This window comes from Aquarana catesbeiana, linkage group LG09, assembly GCF_042186555.1.
Source record: "Aquarana catesbeiana isolate 2022-GZ linkage group LG09, ASM4218655v1, whole genome shotgun sequence".
Taxonomy (NCBI): Eukaryota; Metazoa; Chordata; class Amphibia; order Anura; family Ranidae; genus Aquarana; species Aquarana catesbeiana.
This window is the reverse complement of record NC_133332.1, coordinates 192,139-213,861: the sequence shown is the minus strand read 5'-3', so window position 1 is coordinate 213,861 and position 21,723 is coordinate 192,139. Positions and strand designations below refer to the sequence as shown.

The 21,723-nt window shown below is 49.4% G+C and overlaps 1 protein-coding gene across 1 annotated transcript in view; it reads left to right on the top strand.

Moving 5' to 3' along the window:
* The window catches only part of LOC141107357 (RNA-binding protein Nova-2-like), a 109,221-nt gene that overhangs the window by 51,093 nt on the left and 36,405 nt on the right, over positions 1-21,723 (top strand). The window contains exon 2 of the mRNA XM_073598042.1: positions 11,016-11,159. Coding sequence (XP_073454143.1) covers positions 11,016-11,159 — 144 coding nt within the window. The remainder of the gene's footprint in view (positions 1-11,015; positions 11,160-21,723) is intronic.

Below are 21,723 nucleotides of genomic sequence, written 5' to 3'. Positions count from 1 at the left end.
TCCACCGAGTTATCTCCGGGACAGAGGAGCATCCATACACTTCAAGGCGTTGCTTTTCTAACACTGGCCCATGGTGACAACGACACCCACCGGCACAATGTGGAACCACATGCAACGTCAGCCAAGCTGGAACAGAGGCAAACCTAACTTCCTATAACAAGCAATTCACTAAATTTACCTATCAGATGGTAGATCATAAATCTACCAGCGCTATACAAGGAAACTAATTTTGTTGCAATGGAAGAATGCCTCTGCTCCGGATATTCTAACATTTTATTGCATGGTGCATAAAGTTGTACCCGTCTTCAAACTTATATACAATGGCAGGGCCTGCCCAAAGAAGTTTTCTAAGGTCTGGCAACCCTGGATTGATATTGCGGATTCCTTTTGTGCCTTAGATCACCGGGCATCGGGTTGATGGCCCCATGACCCTTTAATCAGACTGGCAGGGAGCGGGTGGTGGTGGTGAGGTGAGGTGGTGGTGAGGCCTGAGTAAAGTTGCGTAGTGTGTGAATGGAGAATGGATGGCTCATACCATTGGTAGCAATTTAACGTACTGGTTTGGGGCCCTACGTGGTCCTCATACAGTGTATTGTGTTTCCCTCAATTGGGGGTTAAGATTACTGCTGTGTAATACGTTGGCCATGTTCAGCTACTGGTCATGTAATGCTCATTGTATACAAAATATACCTTTTATAAAAAGCCTGTCAAAACTTTATATGGAAAACCAATAAACAAATATAAAAAAAAAGATATAAAGATATCTTGATTAATTTGATGTATGGATCACTAGCTTGATTAGATCTATCGTTATCTAGATTGATTGGATGCAGAGGTCTCTTGATTATATAGATCCATGGATGTATTGATTAGATGTACAAAGCCCTAGATTGATTAGATCTATCGTTATCTAGACTGATTGGATTGATTGATCTGCGTGGGATCAGACTTGTACAAATATCAATCAAATTAGAAAACATTTTAGATTTATACATTTTTCCTCTCAGTCAATCTTTCCATTTCTGTAAACATTATGTATTTTCAGAAAGCAGAGACCATGGACAATAACATTGTGGTAGTTGAAATTTTGTATGTTACACAATATTAGTGTTTATTAAATGTACATTTTCAGTAAAATATTCACTTCAATTAATTTTTAGGGCAGACAGGCACAATATATTACCCAATTTCTGGTCATATATAAAAGATGAGGTTGCTCAGAGTAAACAGATACCAAACGTATCTTAACAGAGGACGGAATTAAAATTAGACTTGAGAAACTTAACATTAATAAATCACCGGGACCAGATGGCTTGCATCCGAGGGTACTTAGGGAACTCAGTCAGGTGATTGCCAGACCATTGTTCCTAATTTTTATAGACAGTCTATTGACTGGAATGGTACCAGCTGATTGGAGAAAAGCCAATGTAACACCAATATTTCAAAAGGGCCCAAAATACATCCCTGGGAATTACAGACCAGTCAGCCTAACATCAATAGTATGTAAACTCTTGGAGGGGATGATAAGGGACTATATACAAGATTTTAGTAATAAGAATGATATCATTAGCAGTAATCAGCATGGATTCATGAAGAATCGTTCTTGCCAAACCAATCTATTAACCTTCTATGAGGAGGTGAGTTGCCATCTAGATAAAGGAAGGCCCGTAGACGTGGTGTATCTGGATTTTGCAAAAGCATTTGACACAGTTCCCCATAAACGTTTACTGTACAAAATAAGGTGCGTTGGCATGGACCATAGGGTGAGTACATGGATTGAAAACTGGCTACAAGGGCGAGTTCAGGGGGTGGTGATAAATGGGGAGTACTCAGAATGGTCAGGGGTGGGTAGTGGGGTTCCCCAGGGTTCTGTGCTGGGACCAATCCTATTTAATTTGTTCATAAACGACCTGGAGGATGGGATAAACAGTTCAATCTCTGTATTTGTGGACGATACTAAGCTAAGCAGGGCAATAACTTCTCCGCAGGATGTGGAAACCTTGCAAAAAGACCTGAACAAATGAATGGGGGAGGGGCGACTACATGGCAAATGAGGTTCAATGTAGAAAAATGTAAAATAATGTATTTGGGTGGCAAAAATCTGAATGTAATCTATAGACTGGGGGGAGAACCTCTGGGGGGATCTAGGATGGAAAAGGACCTGGGGGTCCTAGTAGATGATAGGCTCAGCAATGACATGCAATGCCAAGCTGCTGCTAACAAAGCAAACAGAATATTGGCATTAAAAAGAGGATCAACTCCAGAGATAAAACGATAATTCTCCCGCTCTACAAGACTCTGGTCCGGCCGCACCTGGAGTATGCTGTCCAGTTCTGGGCACCAGTCCTCAGGAAGGATGTACTGGAAATGGAGCGACTACAAAGAAGGGCAACAAAGCTAATAAAGGGTCTGGAGGATCTTAGTTATGAGGAAAGGTTGTGAGCTCTGAACTTATTCTCTCTGGAGAAGAGACGCTTGAGAGGGGATATGATTTCATTATATAAATACCGGACTGGTGACCCCACAATATACAAATACCGGACTGGTGACCCCACAATATATAAATACCGGACTGGTGACCCCACAATATACAAATACCGGACTGGTGACCCCACAATATATAAATACCGGACTGGTGACCCCACAATATATAAATACCGGACTGGTGACCCCACAATATACAAATACTGGACTGGTGACCCCACAATATATAAATACCGGACTGGTGACCCCACAATATATAAATACCGGACTGGTGACCCCACAATAGAGAAATACCGGACTGGTGACCCCACAATAGAGAAATACCGGACTGGTGACCCCACAATATATAAATACCGGACTGGTGACCCCACAATATACAAATACTGGACTGGTGACCCCCCAATATACAAATACCGGACTGGTGACCCCACAATATACAAATACCGGACTGGTGACCCCACAATATATAAATACCGGACTGGTGACCCCACAATAGAGAAATACCGGACTGGTGACCCCACAATATACAAATACCGGACTGGTGACCCCACAATATATAAATACCGGACTGGTGACCCCACAATAGAGAAATACCGGACTGGTGACCCCACAATATATAAATACCGGACTGGTGACCCCACAATATATAAATACCGGACTGGTGACCCCACAATATACAAATACCGGACTGGTGACCCCACAATATATAAATACCGGACTGGTGACCCCACAATATACAAATACCGGACTGGTGACCCCACAATATATAAATACCGGACTGGTGACCCCACAATATACAAATACCGGACTGGTGACCCCACAATATATAAATACCGGACTGGTGACCCCACAATAGGGATAAAACTTTTTCGCAGAAGAGAGTTTAATAAGACTCGTGGCCACTCATTACAATTAGAAGAAAAGAGGTTTAACCTTAAACTACGTAGAGGGTTCTTTACTGTAAGAGCGGCAAGGATGTGGAATTCCCTTCCACAGGCGGTGGTCTCAGCGGGGAGCATTGATAGCTTCAAGAAACTATTAGATAATCACCTGAATGACCGCAATATACAGGGATATATAATGTAATATGACATATAATCACACAACATACAGAGATATATAATGTAATATGACATATAATCACACAACATACAGAGATATATAATGTAATATGACATATAATCACACAACATACAGGATATATAATGTAATATGACATATAATCACACAACATACAGAGATATATAATGTAATATGACATATAATCACACAACATACAGAGATATATAATGTAATATGACATATAATCACACAACATACAGAGATATATAATGTAATATGACATATAATCACACAACATACAGAGATATATAATGTAATATGACATATAATCACACAACATACAGAGATATATAATGTAATACTGACATATAATCACACAACATACAGAGATATATAATGTAATATGACATATAATCACACAACATACAGGGATATATAATGTAATATGACATATAATCACACAACATACAGAGATATATAATGTAATATGACATATAATCACACAACATACAGGATATATAATGTAATATGACATATAATCACACAACATACAGAGATATATAATGTAATATGACATATAATCACACAACATACAGGATATATAATGTAATATGACATATAATCACACAACATACAGAGATATATAATATAATATGACATATAATCACACAACATACAGAGATATATAATGTAATATGACATATAATCACACAACATACAGAGATATATAATGTAATATGACATATAATCACACAATATACAGAGATATATAATATAATATGACATATAATCACACAACATACAGGATATATAATGTAATATGACATATAATCACACAACATACAGAGATATATAATGTAATATGACATATAATCACACAACATACAGAGATATATAATGTAATACTGACATATAATCACACAACATACAGAGATATATAATGTAATATGACATATAATCACACAACATACAGGGATATATAATGTAATATGACATATAATCACACAACATACAGAGATATATAATGTAATATGACATATAATCACACAACATACAGGATATATAATGTAATATGACATATAATCACACAACATACAGAGATATATAATGTAATATGACATATAATCACACAACATACAGGATATATAATGTAATATGACATATAATCACACAACATACAGAGATATATAATATAATATGACATATAATCACACAACATACAGAGATATATAATGTAATATGACATATAATCACACAACATACAGAGATATATAATGTAATATGACATATAATCACACAATATACAGAGATATATAATATAATATGACATATAATCACACAACATACAGGATATATAATGTAATATGACATATAATCACACAACATACAGGGATATATAATGTAATATGACATATAATCACACAACATACAGAGATATATAATGTAATATGACATATAATCACACAACATACAGGATATATAATGTAATATGACATATAATCACACAACATACAGAGATATATAATGTAATATGACATATAATCACACAACATACAGGATATATAATGTAATATGACATATAATCACACAACATACAGAGATATATAATATAATATGACATATAATCACACAACATACAGAGATATATAATGTAATATGACATATAATCACACAACATACAGAGATATATAATGTAATATGACATATAATCACACAACATACAGAGATATATAATGTAATATGACATATAATCACACAACATACAGAGATATATAATGTAATATGACATATAATCACACAACATACAGGGATATATAATGTAATATGACATATAATCACACAACATACAGAGATATATAATGTAATATGACATATAATCACACAACATACAGAGATATATAATGTAATATGACATATAATCACACAACATACAGAGATATATAATGTAATATGACACATAATCACACAACATACAGAGATATATAATGTAATATGACATATAATCACACAACATACAGAGATATATAATGTAATATGACATATAATCACACAACATACAGAGATATATAATGTAATATGACATATAATCACACAACATACAGAGATATATAATGTAATATGACATATAATCACACAACATACAGAGATATATAATGTAATATGACATATAATCACACAACATACAGGATATATAATGTAATATGACATATAATCACACAACATACAGAGATATATAATGTAATATGACATATAATCACACAACATACAGGATATATAATGTAATATGACATATAATCACACAACATACAGAGATATATAATGTAATATGACATATAATCACACAACATACAGAGATATATAATGTAATATGACATATAATCACACAACATACAGAGATATATAATGTAATATGACATATAATCACACAACATACAGAGATATATAATGTAATATGACATATAATCACACAACATACAGAGATATATAATGTAATATGACATATAATCACACAACATACAGGATATATAATGTAATATGACATATAATCACACAACATACAGAGATATATAATGTAATATGACATATAATCACACAACATACAGGATATATAATGTAATATGACATATAATCACACAACATACAGAGATATATAATGTAATATGACATATAATCACACAACATACAGAGATATATAATGTAATATGACATATAATCACACAACATACAGAGATATATAATGTAATATGACATATAATCACACAACATACAGAGATATATAATGTAATATGACATATAATCACACAACATACAGAGATATATAATGTAATATGACATATAATCACACAACATACAGGGATATATAATGTAATATGACATATAATCACACACATAGGATGGACTTGATGGACTTGTGTCTTTTTTCACCCTCACCTTCTATGTAACATAACAAGTCTTAGATTTGCACACAGCTGTGAAATGGCGACTTCGGTGCCCACAATTCTGCATAGCCGTTACTTTTAAAGCCTTTACAGGTCATCAGTTTAGAGGTAAGCAGGGCTTTTTTTCAGCGGGAACGCGGGGCAACGCGGGGGGAACGCGGGGGGAACGCGGGGGAACGCGGGGCAACGCGGGGGGAACGCGGGGGAACGCGGGGCAACGCGGGGGGAACGCGGGGGGAACGCGGGGGGAACGCGGGGGAACGCGGGGGAACGCGGGGCAACGCGGGGGGAACGCGGGGGAACGCGGGGCAACGCGGGGGGAACGCAGGGGTTCTGCCGAGAAAGTTCCCCTCAGCAGATAAGGACCCCCCTTTACTGCGCAGTAGGAGCCGGCGGAAATAGCCGAAGGTGAAAATAATAGAAATCAGCTGTACACGGCGCCTGTAGTCGGGCCCCTCACTTCACTCGGAACTTTTTTATTCCCCCTCTGGGTCCACTTGGATGGAGGGGGTTGAACCTGGACCCAGTGCGCAGGCATTGTGTACAGCTGATTGAAGTTTTTCAGCTTCGGCTATTTTCAGCGGCTCCTAGTCATTTGTACTGCGCCTGCGCAGCACAGGGGGGTCCTTATCCGCCGGGGGAACTTTCTGGGCAAGACACCGGCACCTCCAGGACTGAATGTATGTAATGGCATGGGATGTTGCGGAGTGCTGCAGGATCTGTTGATACTGACTGCTGGGGGGTCCATTGTTGTGGGAGAGGACCTATTTTTGCTGTGGGCCTATTGTTGCTGGGAGGGATCTACTGCTTAGGGAGGGGCCTATTGTTGCTGGGAGGGATCTACTGCTTAGGGAGGGGCCTATTGTTGCTGGGAGGGATCTACTGCTTAGGGAGGGGCCTATTGTTGCTGGGAGTGATCTACTGCTTAGGGAGGGGCCTATTGTTGCTGGGAGGGGTCTAATTCTTAGGGAGGGGTCTATTGTTGTTGGGAGGGATCTACTGATTAGGGAGGGGCCTATTGTTGCTGGGAGGGATCTACTGATTAGGGAGGGGCCTATTGTTGCTGGGAGGGATCTACTGATTAGGGAGGGGCCTATTGTTGCTGGGAGGGATCTACTGATTAGGGAGGGGCCTATTGTTGCTGGGAGGGATCTACTGATTAGGGAGGGGCCTATTGATGCTGGCTGCGGGGAGATTTTTTCTTGCTGGGGGGGTATATTTTTGCACGCAGTCTATTGTTGCTGGGGGGATTTTTTTTGTTAATGAGGGGGTCTATTGTTTCTGCCTGCAGGGGATCTGTTTTACTGCTTTTCTTGTGATCATTGACAATTTCCATACAAAATACTGAGCACCACAAATGTTACTTAGTTCTGTATTCTGTAAAAGGGGTGGTGCTGGGAGGTGGGTAGGGGGCTGGAACCAAGGGGCAGTACTCGGGGGTGGGTAGAGGGCGGAGACAAGGGGCAGTACTCGGGGGTGGGTAGGGGGCTGGAACCAAGGGGCAGTACTCGGGGGTGGGTAGAGGGCGGAGACAAGGGGCAGTACTCGGGGGTGGGTAGGGGGCTGGAACCAAGGGGCAGTACTCGGGGGTGGGTAGAGGGCGGAGACAAGGGGCAGTACTCGGGGGTGGTTAGAGGGCGGAGACAATGGGCAGTACTCGGGGGTGGGTAGGGGGTGGAGACAAGGGGCAGTACTCGGGGGTGGGTAGGGGGCGGAGACAAGGGGCAGTACTCGGGGGTGGGTATAGGGCGGAGACAAGGGGCAGTACTCGGGGGTGGGTAGAGGGCGGAGACAAGGGGCAGTACTTGGGGGTGGGTAGAGGGCGGAGACAAGGGACAGTACTCGGGGGTGAGTAGGGGGCTGGAACCAAGGGGCAGTACTCGGGGGTGGGTAGAGGGTGGAGACAAGGGGCAGTACTCGGGGGTGGGTAGAGGGCGGAGACAAGGGACAGTACTCGGGGTGGGTAGAGGGCGGAGACAAGGGGCAGTACTCGGGGTGGGTAGAGGGCGGAGACAAGGGACAGTACTCGGGGGGTGGGTAGGGGGCGGAGACAAGGGACAGTACTCGGGGTGGGTAGAGGGCGGAGACAAGGGACAGTACTCGGGGTGGGTAGAGGGCGGAGACAAGGGGCAGTACTCGGGGTGGGTAGAGGGTGGAGACAAGGGGCAGTACTCGGGGGTGGGTAGAGGGCGGAGACAAGGGGCAGTACTCAGGGTGGGTAGAGGGTGGAGACAAGGGGCAGTACTCGGGGGTGGGTAGAGGGTGGAGACAAGGGGCAGTACTTGGGGGTGGGTAGAGGGCGGAGACAAGGGACAGTACTCGGGGTGGGTAGAGGGCGGAGACAAGGGGCAGTGCTCGGGGTGGGTAGAGGGCGGAGACAAGGGACAGTACTCGGGGGGTGGGTAGGGGGCGGAGACAATGGACAGTACTCGGGGTGGGTAGAGGGTGGAGACAAGGGACAGTACTCGGGGGTGGGTAGAGGGCAGAGACAAGGGACAGTACTCGGGGGTGGGTAGGGGGCGGAGACAAGGGACAGTACTCGGGGTGGGTAGAGGGCGGAGACAAGGGACAGTACTCGGGGGTGGGTAGAGGGCGGAGACAAGGGACAGTACTCGGGGGTGGGTAGAGGGCAGAGACAAGGGACAGTACTCGGGGTGGGTAGAGGGCGGAGACAAGGGACAGTACTCGGGGGTGGGTTGAGGGCGGAGACAAGGGGCAGTACTCGGGGGTGGGTAGGGGGCGGAGACAAAGGGTTCCTGCACCTAGTCTTTGAGAAGACAAGCCCTGGAGGTAAGTGAATGATGGGCTGAGAATTATTGTTCTCTGGAGTTTGTGGAAATAGGTCAGGTGTATCCCCACTGCGTGTATTTATGTCCTCATCTATATGTATGTGGGGGGAGGAGACCTATGTTTCTATATGTTACTATCACATAGGGGACCGATAGCATAGAGAAAAGACAGGTTCTCTTTACTGAGACAGCAGAGGGTTCCCCGGCCCTCCAATAGCTTCTTCCTCAGCCACAGTGACCAGAGAATATGACAGACACGCCGATTCCGTGGACATTCACCAGCTGGGAAATCAGCGACCGATTCCTCACTTATCTCCATTCCAGTCCCAGGTCTGCAGGTGGGACAGTGGAGACCAGAATACATGGGGGGGAGGGGAGCAGTATCTTCGACGGGCTGTGGAAGTGATGGGCGGCAGTAAACTTCTTCCCATATCATTGATCCCTATGGTACATTGTATATTGTGGCTCCCTATGGAACGTTGTATATCATTGCTCCCTATAGTACATTGTATATCGTGGCTCCCTATGGTACATTGTATATTGTGGCTCCCTATGGTACATTGTATATTGTGGCTCCCTATGGTACATTGTATATCGTGGCTCCCTATGGTACATTGTATATCGTGGCTCCCTATGGTACATTGTATATCGTTGCTCCCTATGGTACATTGTATAATGTGGCTCCCTATGGTACATTGTATATTGTGGCTCCCTATGGTACATTGTATATCGTTGCTCCCTATGGTACATTGTATATTGTGGCTCCCTATGGTACATTGTATATTGTGGCTCCCTATGGTACATTGTATATTGTGGCTCCCTATGGTACATTGTATATCGTTGCTCCCTATGGTACATTGTATAATGTGGCTCCCTATGGTACATTGTATAATGTGGCTCCCTATGGTACATTGTATAATGTGGCTCCCTATGGTACATTGTATAATGTGGCTCCCTATGGTACATTGTATATCGTTGCTCCCTATGGTACATTGTATAATGTGGCTCCCTATGGTACATTGTATAATGTGGCTCCTTATGGTACATTGTATAATGTGGCTCCCTATGGTACATTGTATATTGTGGCTCCCTATGGTACATTGTATAATGTGGCTCCTTATGGTACATTGTATATCGTTGCTCCCTATGGTACATTGTATAATGTGGCTCCTTATGGTACATTGTATATCGTTGCTCCCTATGGTACATTGTATAATGTGGCTCCTTATGGTACATTGTATATTGTGGCTCCCTATGGTACATTGTATATTGTGGCTCCCTATGGTACATTGTATATCGTTGCTCCCTATGGTACATTGTATAATGTGGCTCCCTATGGTACATTGTATAATGTGGCTCCCTATGGTACATTGTATAATGTGGCTCCCTATGGTACATTGTATAATGTGGCTCCCTATGGTACATTGTATATCGTTGCTCCCTATGGTACATTGTATAATGTGGCTCCCTATGGTACATTGTATATCGTGGCTCCCTATGGTACATTGTATATCGTTGCTCCCTATGGTACATTGTATAATGTGGCTCCCTATGGTACATTGTATAATGTGGCTCCCTATGGTACATTGTATAATGTGGCTCCCTATGGTACATTGTATATTGTGGCTCCCTATGGTACATTGTATAATGTGGCTCCTTGTCCTCTCGGTGGTGGACTGGGATATACTTTGTAGATTGTTGGTTATGGTGGAATGACATCTCGGTATCTTCTGTCCGGCAGATGACGCTGAACTCTTCCTGAAGGTCCTGATCCCCAGCTATGCCGCCGGCTCCATTATCGGTAAAGGGGGACAGACTATCGTCCAGCTGCAGCGTGAGACGGGCGCCACAGTCAAACTCTCCAAGTCCAAGGACTTCTATCCAGGTGAGAGGTCGGCTGTGCCGTGGTATAAAAGTGAAGCCACCAGTCAGTGAACTACCACAAATCTAACACTACAGCCAACAATCAACCAAAATCCTAAGAGCACCTGTCCAGTCACGTGACCTCGCGGGCAGATCCAGAATTCCAATATTTGTTGTTTTATGTCAATGTTTATTCTGGTTCTCGGGCCGTATGTCCCACTGACCACTATTGTGGCATTAATCAGAAGAAGAGCAGTTTGTGCGTTGGAAATTGGCACACTATGCACAGCCCGGTCCTGCCATGTCACTGTATCTATGGTACACCACGCCCAACCACATCCCATCATGTCACTGTATCCATGGTACACCACGCCCAACCACATCCCATCATGTCACTGTATCCATGGTACACCACGCCCAACCACATCCCATCATGTCACTGTATCCATGGTACACCACGCCCAACCACATCCCATCATGTCATTGGATCCATGGTACACCACGCCCAACCACATCCCATCATGTCATTGGATCCATGGTACACCACGCCCAACCACATCCCATCATGTCACTGTATCCATGGTACACCACGCCCAACCACATCCCATCATGTTACTGTATCCTGGGTGGCTTAACTCTAACGTAAAAATGCATATAAAAGCAAAGGAGAAAGCCTTCAAAAAATACAAGGTTGAGGGATCATCCTCAGCATTCAGACTTTATAAAGAATGCAATAAGAAATGTAAGGGTGCAATTAGGATGGCTAAGATAGAACATGAAAGACACATAGCGGAGGAGAGCAAAAAAAATCCCAAGAAATTCTTTAAGTATGTAAACAGTAAAAAAGGGAGGACAGACCATATTGGCCCCATAAAGAATGAGGAAGGACATCTGGTTACAAAGGATGGGGAGATGGCGAAGGTATTGAATTTATTCTTCTCCTCAGTCTTCACGAGTGAATCGGGGGGCTTCAGTAACCAAAACTGCAGTGTTTATCCTCAGGACACAACACAGGAAGCACCTCCATGGTTAACAGAGGACGGAATTAAAATTAGACTTGAGAAACTTAACATTAATAAATCACCGGGACCAGATTATTATTATTATTATTATACAGGATTTTTATAGCGCCGACAGTTTGCGCAACATTAGAGCAGACAGTACAATTACAAATCAATTTAATACAAGAGGATTTAGAGGTCCCTACTCGTTCTACAATCTAGGAGATGGCTTGCACCCGAGGGTCCTTTAAGTGATTGTAAAGGCTCATTTTTTTTTCATTTAAAATATAAACATATCACACTTACCTCCACTGTGCAGTTCGTTTTGCACAGAGTGGCCCCGATCCTCGATTTCTGGGGTCCCACGGCAGCTCCTCCCCGCATCAGATAACCCCCTAGGAGAAGCGTTCTCCCGAGGGGGTTACCTTGAGGGCGCCCTCCCCAGTCCAGCATTTGGTGTCCATAGACATGAATGCCGGACTCGGCCCCACCCCCGACACCCGCGTCATTGGATTTGATTGACAGCAGCGGGGCCAATGGCTGCGCTGCTATCAATATATCCAATCAAGAGAGGGACAGCGCATCTCCGCCAAGGGAAATACGGGGCTCAGGTAAGTAAAACGGGGGGCCGGTCACTGCCAGAAGTTTTTTCACCTTAATGCATAGGATGCACAATGGTTTACAACCCCTTTAAGGAACTCAGTCAGGTGATTGCCAGACCGTTGTTCCTAATTTTTACAGACAGTCTATTGACTGGAATGGTACCAGCTGATTGGAGAAAAGCCAATGTAGCACCAATATTTAAAAAGGGCCCAAAATACATCCCTGGGAATTACAGACCAGTTAGCCTAACATCAATAGTATGTAAACTCTTGGAGGGGATGATAAGGGACTATATACAAGATTTTAGTAATAAGAATGATATCATTAGCAGTAATCAGCATGGATTCATGAAGAATCGTTCTTGCCAAACCAATCTATTAACCTTCTATGAGGAGGTGAGTTGCCATCTAGATAAAGGAAGGCCCGTAGACGTGGTGTATCTGGATTTTACAAAAGCATTTGACACGGTTCCCCATAAACGTTTACTGTACAAAATAAGGTGCGTTGGCATGGACCATAGGGTGAGTACATGGATTGAAAACTGGCTACAAGGGCGAGTTCAGAGGCTTTCATGCAGCTAAGAAGACATCAGACACATATACCAGATATCAGATCATGGAGTCTATATTGATACAATATGAGCTCTGATATATACAGTGTATCCCGATATAACATTATAATATGGGGTATCCCGATATAACATTATAATATGGGGTATCCCGATATAACATTATAATATGGGGTATCCCGATATAACATTATAATATGGGGTATCCCGATATAACATTATAATATGGTGTATCCCGATATAACATAATATGGGGTATCCCGATATAACATTATAATATGGTGTATCCCGATATAACATTATAATATGGGGTATCCCGATATAACATTATAATATGGTGTATCCCGATATAACATTATAATATGGTGTATCCCGATATAACATAATATGGGGTATCCCGATATAACATTATAATATGGGGTATCCCGATATAACATTATAATATGGTGTATCCCGATATAACTTTATAATATGGTGTATCCCGATATAACATAATATGGGGTATCCTGATATAACTTTATAATATGGTGTATCCCGATATAACATAATATGGGGTATCCCGATATAACTTTATAATATGGTGTATCCCGATATAACATAATAATATGGTGTATCCCGATATAACATAATATGGGGTATCCCGATATAACATAATATGGGGTATCCTGATATAACTTTATAATATGGTGTATCCCGATATAACATAATATGGGGTATCCCGATATAACATTATAATATGGTGTATCCCGATATAACATTATAATATGGGGTATCCCGATATAACATAATATGGGGTATCCCGATATAACATAATATGGGGTATCCCGATATAACATTATAATATGGTGTATCCCGATATAACATTATAATATGGTGTATCCCGATATAACATAATATGGGGTATCCCGATATAACTTTATAATATGGTGTATCCCGATATAACATAATAATATGGTGTATCCCGATATAACATAATATGGGGTATCCCGATATAACATTATAATATGGTGTATCCCGATATAACATTATAATATGGGGTATCCCGATATAACATAATATGGGGTATCCCGATATAACATTATAATATGGGGTATCCCGATATAACATTATAATATGGTGTATCCCGATATAACATTATAATATGGTGTATCCCGATATAACATAATATGGGGTATCCCGATATAACATTATAATATGGGGTATCCCGATATAACATAATATGGGGTATCCCGATATAACTTTATAATATGGTGTATCCCGATATAACATAATATGGTGTATCCCGATATAACATTATAATATGGTGTATCCCGATATAACATTATAATATGGTGTATCCCGATATAACATTATAATATGGTGTATCCCGATATAACATTATAATATGGTGTATCCCGATATAACATTATAATATGGGGTATCCCGATATAACTTTATAATATGGTGTATCCCGATATAACATAATATGGTGTATCCCGATATAACTTTATAATATGGTGTATCCCGATATAACATAATATGGTGTATCCCGATATAACATTATAATATGGGGTATCCCGATATAACATTATAATATGGTGTATCCCGATATAACATTATAATATGGTGTATCCCGATATAACATAATATGGGGTATCCCGATATAACATTATAATATGGGGTATCCCGATATAACATTATAATATGGGGTATCCCGATATAACATTATAATATGGTGTATCCCGATATAACATAATATGGGGTATCCCGATATAACATTATAATATGGTGTATCCCGATATAACATAATATGGGGTATCCCGATATAACATAATATGGTGTATCCCGATATAACTTTATAATATGGTGTATCCCGATATAACATAATATGGGGTATCCCGATATAACTTTATAATATGGTGTATCCCGATATAACATTATAATATGGTGTATCCCGATATAACATTATAATATGGGGTATCCCGATATAACATTATAATATGGGGTATCCCGATAGAACATTATAATATGGGGTATCCTGATATCGGGGGTGTAAATCCAGTTATATGAAGGAATTTCCAATACATTTGTATTAATAGAGACTCCATGATCTGATATCCGGTGTACGTGTCGGATGTATTCTTAGCTGCATGAAAGTCTGGGGAGAAGCCTCAGTCATTGCTATAGACAGGAATTCTCTGTATGAAGGTGATCTCCTCCATACTCACCTGAACCTATCTCCATCTAGCCAAGGCTCTCTCCACTCTCATCCTCCTCATTGGCTCCCTTGTTGTCAATCACAGCCAGTGAGGTGGGAGTGAGGGGCTGCGGTGTGTGTGTCAATGGACGCACAGAGCTGGCTCAGGATTGGGCCTGCAAGGGGGAGGAGCCAGGATCATCAGCAGGGGGACCCCAGAAGAGGAGGATAGGGACCATAAGAGAGACCCGGGAAGTCATCCCTTCCAATCACCATCCTGCAGATCCGGAGTCACCATGACAGCCGCAGCTTGCCAGGCGACCAGCATTTCCAGCAGCAGCCTTCTCATAGGCCGATGTGGAGACACCTTCTATGGACGTCCAGTGTCTGGAAGTTCTATTCCTGGTGAACGTGCCGGGAATATAAACCTTCCACAATCTCACGCCATGAATCTGGCACATTGACAGCAAAGGCCGAGTCCCTCCAGGCCAAAGCCTAGGAAATAATTGGTATCCATGGAAACCGTTCCCAGCCAATCAGGCATGGCAGTCCAGAGAAGGGTCCAGGTTGCTATGGAGACAGCTGACTACCAGATGTTGTAGTCTCTTACACAAGACATAATCTATCGCCATGGAAACAGCTCACTGTCAGTCATGTGTATATCAGGTTGCCACGACGATACGATGTTATTCTGTTAGGCCTGGATTCAGTAACAATAGAAATTTACTATTAGCGGCTTCTCTCCTCTACAGGCCCGGGGTGGGGGGACTCATCTACAGGCCCGGGTTGGGGGGTCTCCTCTACAGGCATGGGGTGGGGGTCTCCTCTACAGGCCCGGGGTGGGGGGGTCTCCTCTACAGGCCCGGGGTGGGGGGGTCTCCTCTACAGGCCCGGGGTGGGGGGTCTCCTCTACAGGCCCGGGGTGGGGGGGTCTCCTCTGCAGGCCCGGGGTGGGGGGTCTCCTCTGCAGGCCCAGGGTGGGGGGTCTCCTCTGCAGGCCCGGGGTGGGGGGTCTCCTCTGCAGGCCCGGGGTGGGGGGGTCTCCTCTGCAGGCCCGGGGTGGGGGGTCTCCTCTGCAGGCCCGGGGTGGGGGGACTCATCTGCAGGCCCAGGGTGGGGGGTCTCCTCTACAGGCCCGGGGTGGGGGGTCTCCTCTACAGGCCCGGGGTGGGGGTCTCCTCTACAGGCCCGGGGTGGGGGGGTCTCCTCTACAGGCCCGGGGTGGGGGGACTCCTCTACAGGCCCGGGGTGGGGGGTCTCCTCTACAGGCCCGGGGTGGGGGGACTCATCTGCAGGCCCGGGGTGGGGGGTCTCCTCTACAGGCCGGGGTGGGGGGTCTCCTCTGCAGGCCCAGGGTGGGGGGTCTCCTCTACAGGCCGGGGTGGGGGGTCTCCTCTGCAGGCCCAGGGTGGGGGGTCTCCTCTACAGGCCCGGGGTGGGGGGGTCTCCTCTGCAGGCCCGGGGTGGGGGGTCTCCTCTGCAGGCCCAGGGTGGGGGGTCTCCTCTACAGGCCCGGGGTGGGGGGGTCTCCTCTACAGGCCCGGGGTGGGGGGTCTCCTCTGCAGGCCCGGGGTGGGGGGACTCATCTGCAGGCCCAGGGTGGGGGGTCTCCTCTACAGGCCCGGGGTGGGGGGTCTCCTCTACAGGCCCGGGGTGGGGGTCTCCTCTACAGGCCCGGGGTGGGGGGGTCTCCTCTACAGGCCCGGGGTGGGGGGACTCCTCTACAGGCCCGGGGTGGGGGGTCTCCTCTACAGGCCCAGGGTGGGGGGACTCATCTGCAGGCCCGGGGTGGGGGGTCTCCTCTACAGGCCGGGGTGGGGGGTCTCCTCTGCAGGCCCAGGGTGGGGGGTCTCCTCTACAGGCCGGGGTGGGGGGTCTCCTCTGCAGGCCCAGGGTGGGGGGTCTCCTCTACTGGCCCGGGGTGGGGGGGTCTCCTCTGCAGGCCTGGGGTGGGGGGACTCCTCTATAGGCCTGGGGTGGGGGGTCTCCTCTAAAGGCCCGGGGTGGGGGGTCTCCTCTACAGGCTGGGGTGGGGGGTCTCCTCTACAGGCCGGGGTGGGGGGTCTCCTCTTCTCCTCTGCAGGCCCGGGGTGGGGGGACTCATCTGCAGGCCCGGGGTGGGGGATCTCCTCTACAGGCCCGGGGTGGGGGGACTCATCTGCAGGCCCGGGGTGGGGGGACTCATCTGCAGGCCCGGGGTGGGGGGGTCTCCTCTGCAGGCACAGGGTGGGGGGGTCTCCTCTACAGGCCGGGGTGGGGGGTCTCCTCTACAGGCCCGGGGTGGGGGGTCTCCTCTGCAGGCCCAGGGTGGGGGGTCTCCTCTACAGGCCCAGGGTGGGGGTCTCCTCTACAGGCCCGGGGTGGGGGGTCTCCTCTACAGGCCCGGGGTGGGGGGTCTCCTCTACAGGCCCGGGGTGGGGGGTCTCCTCTACAGGCCTGGGGTGGGGGGACTCCTCTGCAGGCCGGGGTGGGGGGACTCATCTGCAGGCCCGGGGTGGGGGGTCTCCTCTGCAGGCACAGGGTGGGGGGTCTCCTCTACAGGCCCGGGGTGGGGGTTTCCTCTACAGGCCGGGGTGGGGGGTCTCTTCTACAGGCCCAGGGTGGGGGGTCTCCTCTGCAGGCCCAGGGTGGGGGGTCTCCTCTGCAGGCCCAGGGTGGGGGGTCTCCTCTACAGGCCCGGGGTGGGGGGACTCATCTGCAGGCCCGGGGTGGGGGGTCTCCTCTGCAGGCCCGGAGTGGGGGGGTCTCCTCTGCAGGCCCGGGGTGGGGGGGTCTCCTCTACAGGCCCGGGGTGGGGGGTCTCCTCTACAGGCCCGGGGTGGGGGATCTCCTCTGCAGGCCCGGGGTGGGGGTCTCCTCTGCAGGCCCGGGGTGGGGGGTCTCCTCTTCAGGCCCGGGGTGGGGGGACTCCTCTGCAGGCCGGGGTGGGGGGACTCATCTGCAGGCCCGGGGTGGGGGGTCTCCTCTGCAGGCACAGGGTGGGGGGTCTCCTCTACAGGCCCGGGGTGGGGGTTTCCTCTACAGGCCGGGGTGGGGGGTCTCCTCTGCAGGCCCAGGGTGGGGGGTCTCCTCTGCAGGCCCGGGGTGGGGGGTCTCCTCTGCAGGCCCGGGGTGGGGGGTCTCCTCTGCAGGCCCGGGGTGGGGGGGTCTCCTCTACAGGCCCGGGGTGGGGGGTCTCCTCTACAGGCCCGGGGTGGGGGTCTCCTCTGCAGGCCCGGGGTGGGGGTCTCCTCTGCAGGCCCGGGGTGGGGGGACTCATCTGCAGGCCCAGGGTGGGGGTACTCATCTGCAGGCCCGGGGTGGGGGGTCTCCTCTGCAGGCCCGGGGTGGGGGGACTCATCTGCAGGCCCGGGGTGGGGGGTCTTCTCTGCAGGCCCGGGGTGGGGGGACTCATCTGTAGGCCCGGGGTGGGGGGTCTCCTCTGCAGGCCCAGGGTGGGGGGTCTCCTCTACAGGCCCGGGGTGGGGGGTCTCCTCTACAGGCCCGGGGTGGGGGGTCTCCTCTACAGGCCTGGGGTGGGGGGACTCCTCGCCGGGGTGGGGGGACTCATCTGCAGGCCCGGGGTGGGGGGTCTCCTCTGCAGGCCCGGGGTGGGGGTCTCCTCTACAGGCCCGGGGTGGGGGGACTCATCTGCAGGCCCGGGGTGGGGGGTCTCCTCTACAGGCCCGGGGTGGGGGTTTCCTCTACAGGCCCGGGGTGGGGGGACTCATCTGCAGGCCCGGGGTGGGGGGTCTCCTCTACAGGCCCGGGGTGGGGGGACTCATCTGCAGGCCCGGGGTGGGGGGTCTCCTCTACAGGCCCGGGGTGGGGGTTTCCTCTACAGGCCCGGGGTGGGGGTCTCCTCTACAGGCCCGGGGTGGGGATTCTCCTCTACAGGCCCGGAGTGGGGGGTCTCCTCTGCAGGCCCAGGGTGGGGGGTCTCCTCTACAGGCCGGGGTGGGGGGTCTCCTCTGCAGGCCCAGGGTGGGGGGTCTCCTCTACTGGCCCGGGGTGGGGGGGTCTCCTCTGCAGGCCTGGGGTGGGGGGACTCCTCTACAGGCCTGGGGTGGGGGGTCTCCTCTAAAGGCCCGGGGTGGGGGGTCTCCTCTACAGGCCCGGGGTGGGGGGTCTCCTCTGCAGGCCCGGGGTGGGGGGTCTCCTCTACAGGCCTGGGGTTGGGGGACTCATCTGCAGGCCCGGGGTGGGGGGTCTCCTCTGCAGGCCCAGGGTGGGGGGACTCATCTGCAGGCCCGGGGTGGGGGGACTCATCTGCAGGCCCGGGGTGGGGGTTTCCTCTACAGGCCGGGGTGGGGGGTCTCCTCTGCAGGCCCAGGGTGGGGGGTCTCCTCTACAGGCCCGGGGTGGGGGGTCTCCTCAACAGGCCCGAGGTGGGGGGTCTCCTCTGCAGGCCCGGGGTGGGGGGACTCATCTGCAAGCCCGGGGTGGGGGGTCTCCTCTGCAGGCCCAGGGTGGGGGGACTCATCTGCAGGCCCGGGGTGGGGGGTCTCCTCTGCAGGCCAGGGATGGGGGGTCTCCTCTGCAGGCCCAGGGTGGGGGGTCTCCTCTGCAGGCCCGGGGTGGGGGGTCTCCTCTACAGGCCCAGGGTGGGGGGTCTCCTCTACAGGCCCAGGGTGGGGGTTCTCCTCTGCAGGCCTGAGGTGGGGGGTCTCCTCTACAGGCATGGGGTGGGGGGTCTCCTCTACAGGCCCGAGGTGGGGGGTCTCCTCTACAGGTCTGGGGTGGGGGGTCTCCTCTACAGGCCCAGGGTGGGGGGTCTCCTCTGCAGGCCCGAGGTGGGGGGTCTCCTCTACAGGCATGGGGTGGGGGGTCTCCTCTGCAGGCATGGATTGAGGGGTCTCCTCTGCAGGCCCAGGGTGGGGGGTCTCCTCTGCAGGCCCAGGGTGGGGGGTCTTTTCTACATGCCCGGGGTGGGGGGTCTCCTCTGCAGGCATGGGGTGGGGGGTCTCCTCTGCAGGCCCGGGGTGGGGGGTCTCCTCTGCAGACATGGGGTGGGGGGTCTCCTCTGCAGGCCCGGGGTGGGGGGTCTCCTCTGCAGACATGGGGTGGGGGGTCTCCTCTGCAGGCCCAGGGTGGGGGGTCTCCTCTGCAGGCCCAGGGTGGGGGGTCTCCTCTGCAGGCATGGGGTGGGGGGGTCTCCTCTGCAGGCCCGGGGTGGGGGGTCTCCTCTGCAGGCATGGGGTGGGGGGTCTCCTCTACAGGCATGGATTGGGGGGTCTCCTCTGCAGGCACAGGGTAGGGGGTCTCCTCTGCAGGCCCGAGGTGGGGGAACTCATCTGCAGGCATGGATTGGGGGGGTCTCCTCTGCAGGCATGGGGTGGGGGTCTCCTCTGCAGGCCCAGGATGGGGGGACTCATCTGCAGTCCCACGGTGGGGGGTCTCCTCTGCAGGCATGGATTGGGGGGTCTCCTCTGCAGACATGGATTGGGGGTCTCCTCTGCAGGCCCAGGGTGGGGGTCTCCTCTGCAGATATGGGGTGGGGGGACTCATCTGCAGGCCCAGGGTGGGGGTCTCCTCTGCAGATATGGGGTGGGGGGTCTCCTCTGCAGGCCCAGGGTGGGGGGACTCATCTGCAGGCCCAGGGCGGGGGGACTCATCTGCAGGCCCGGGGTGGGGGGTCTCCTCTACAGGTCCGGGGTAGGGGGACTCATCTGCAGGCATGGGGTGGGGGTTCTCCTCTGCAGGCATGGGGTGGGGGGTCTCCTCTGCAGGCATAGGGCAAGGGGTCTCCTCTGCAGGCATGGATTGGGGGGTCACCTCTGCAGGCCCAGGGTGGGGGGTCTCCTCTGCAGGCATGGATTGGGGGGTCTCCTCTGCAGGCATGGATTGGGGGGGTCTCCTCTGCAGGCATGGGGTGGGGGGGTCTCCTCTGCAGGCATGGATTGGGGGGTCTCCTCTGCAGGCCCAGGGTGGGGGGTCTCCTCTGCAGGCATGGATTGGGTGGTCTCCTCTGCAGGCATGGATTGGGGGGTCTCCTCTGCAGGCCCAGGGTGGGGGGTCTCCTCTGCAGGCATGGATTGGGGGGTCTCCTCTGCAGGCCCAGGGTGGGGGGTCTCCTCTGCAGGCCCAGGGTGGGGGGTCTCCTCTGCAGACATGGGGTGGGGAGTCTCCTCTGCAGACATGGGGTGGGGAGTCTCCTCTGCAGGCCTGGGGTGGGGGGTCTCCTCTGCAGATATGGGGTGGGGGGACTCCTCTGCAGGCCCGGGGTGGGGGGTCTCCTCTGCGGCCATGGGGTGGGGGG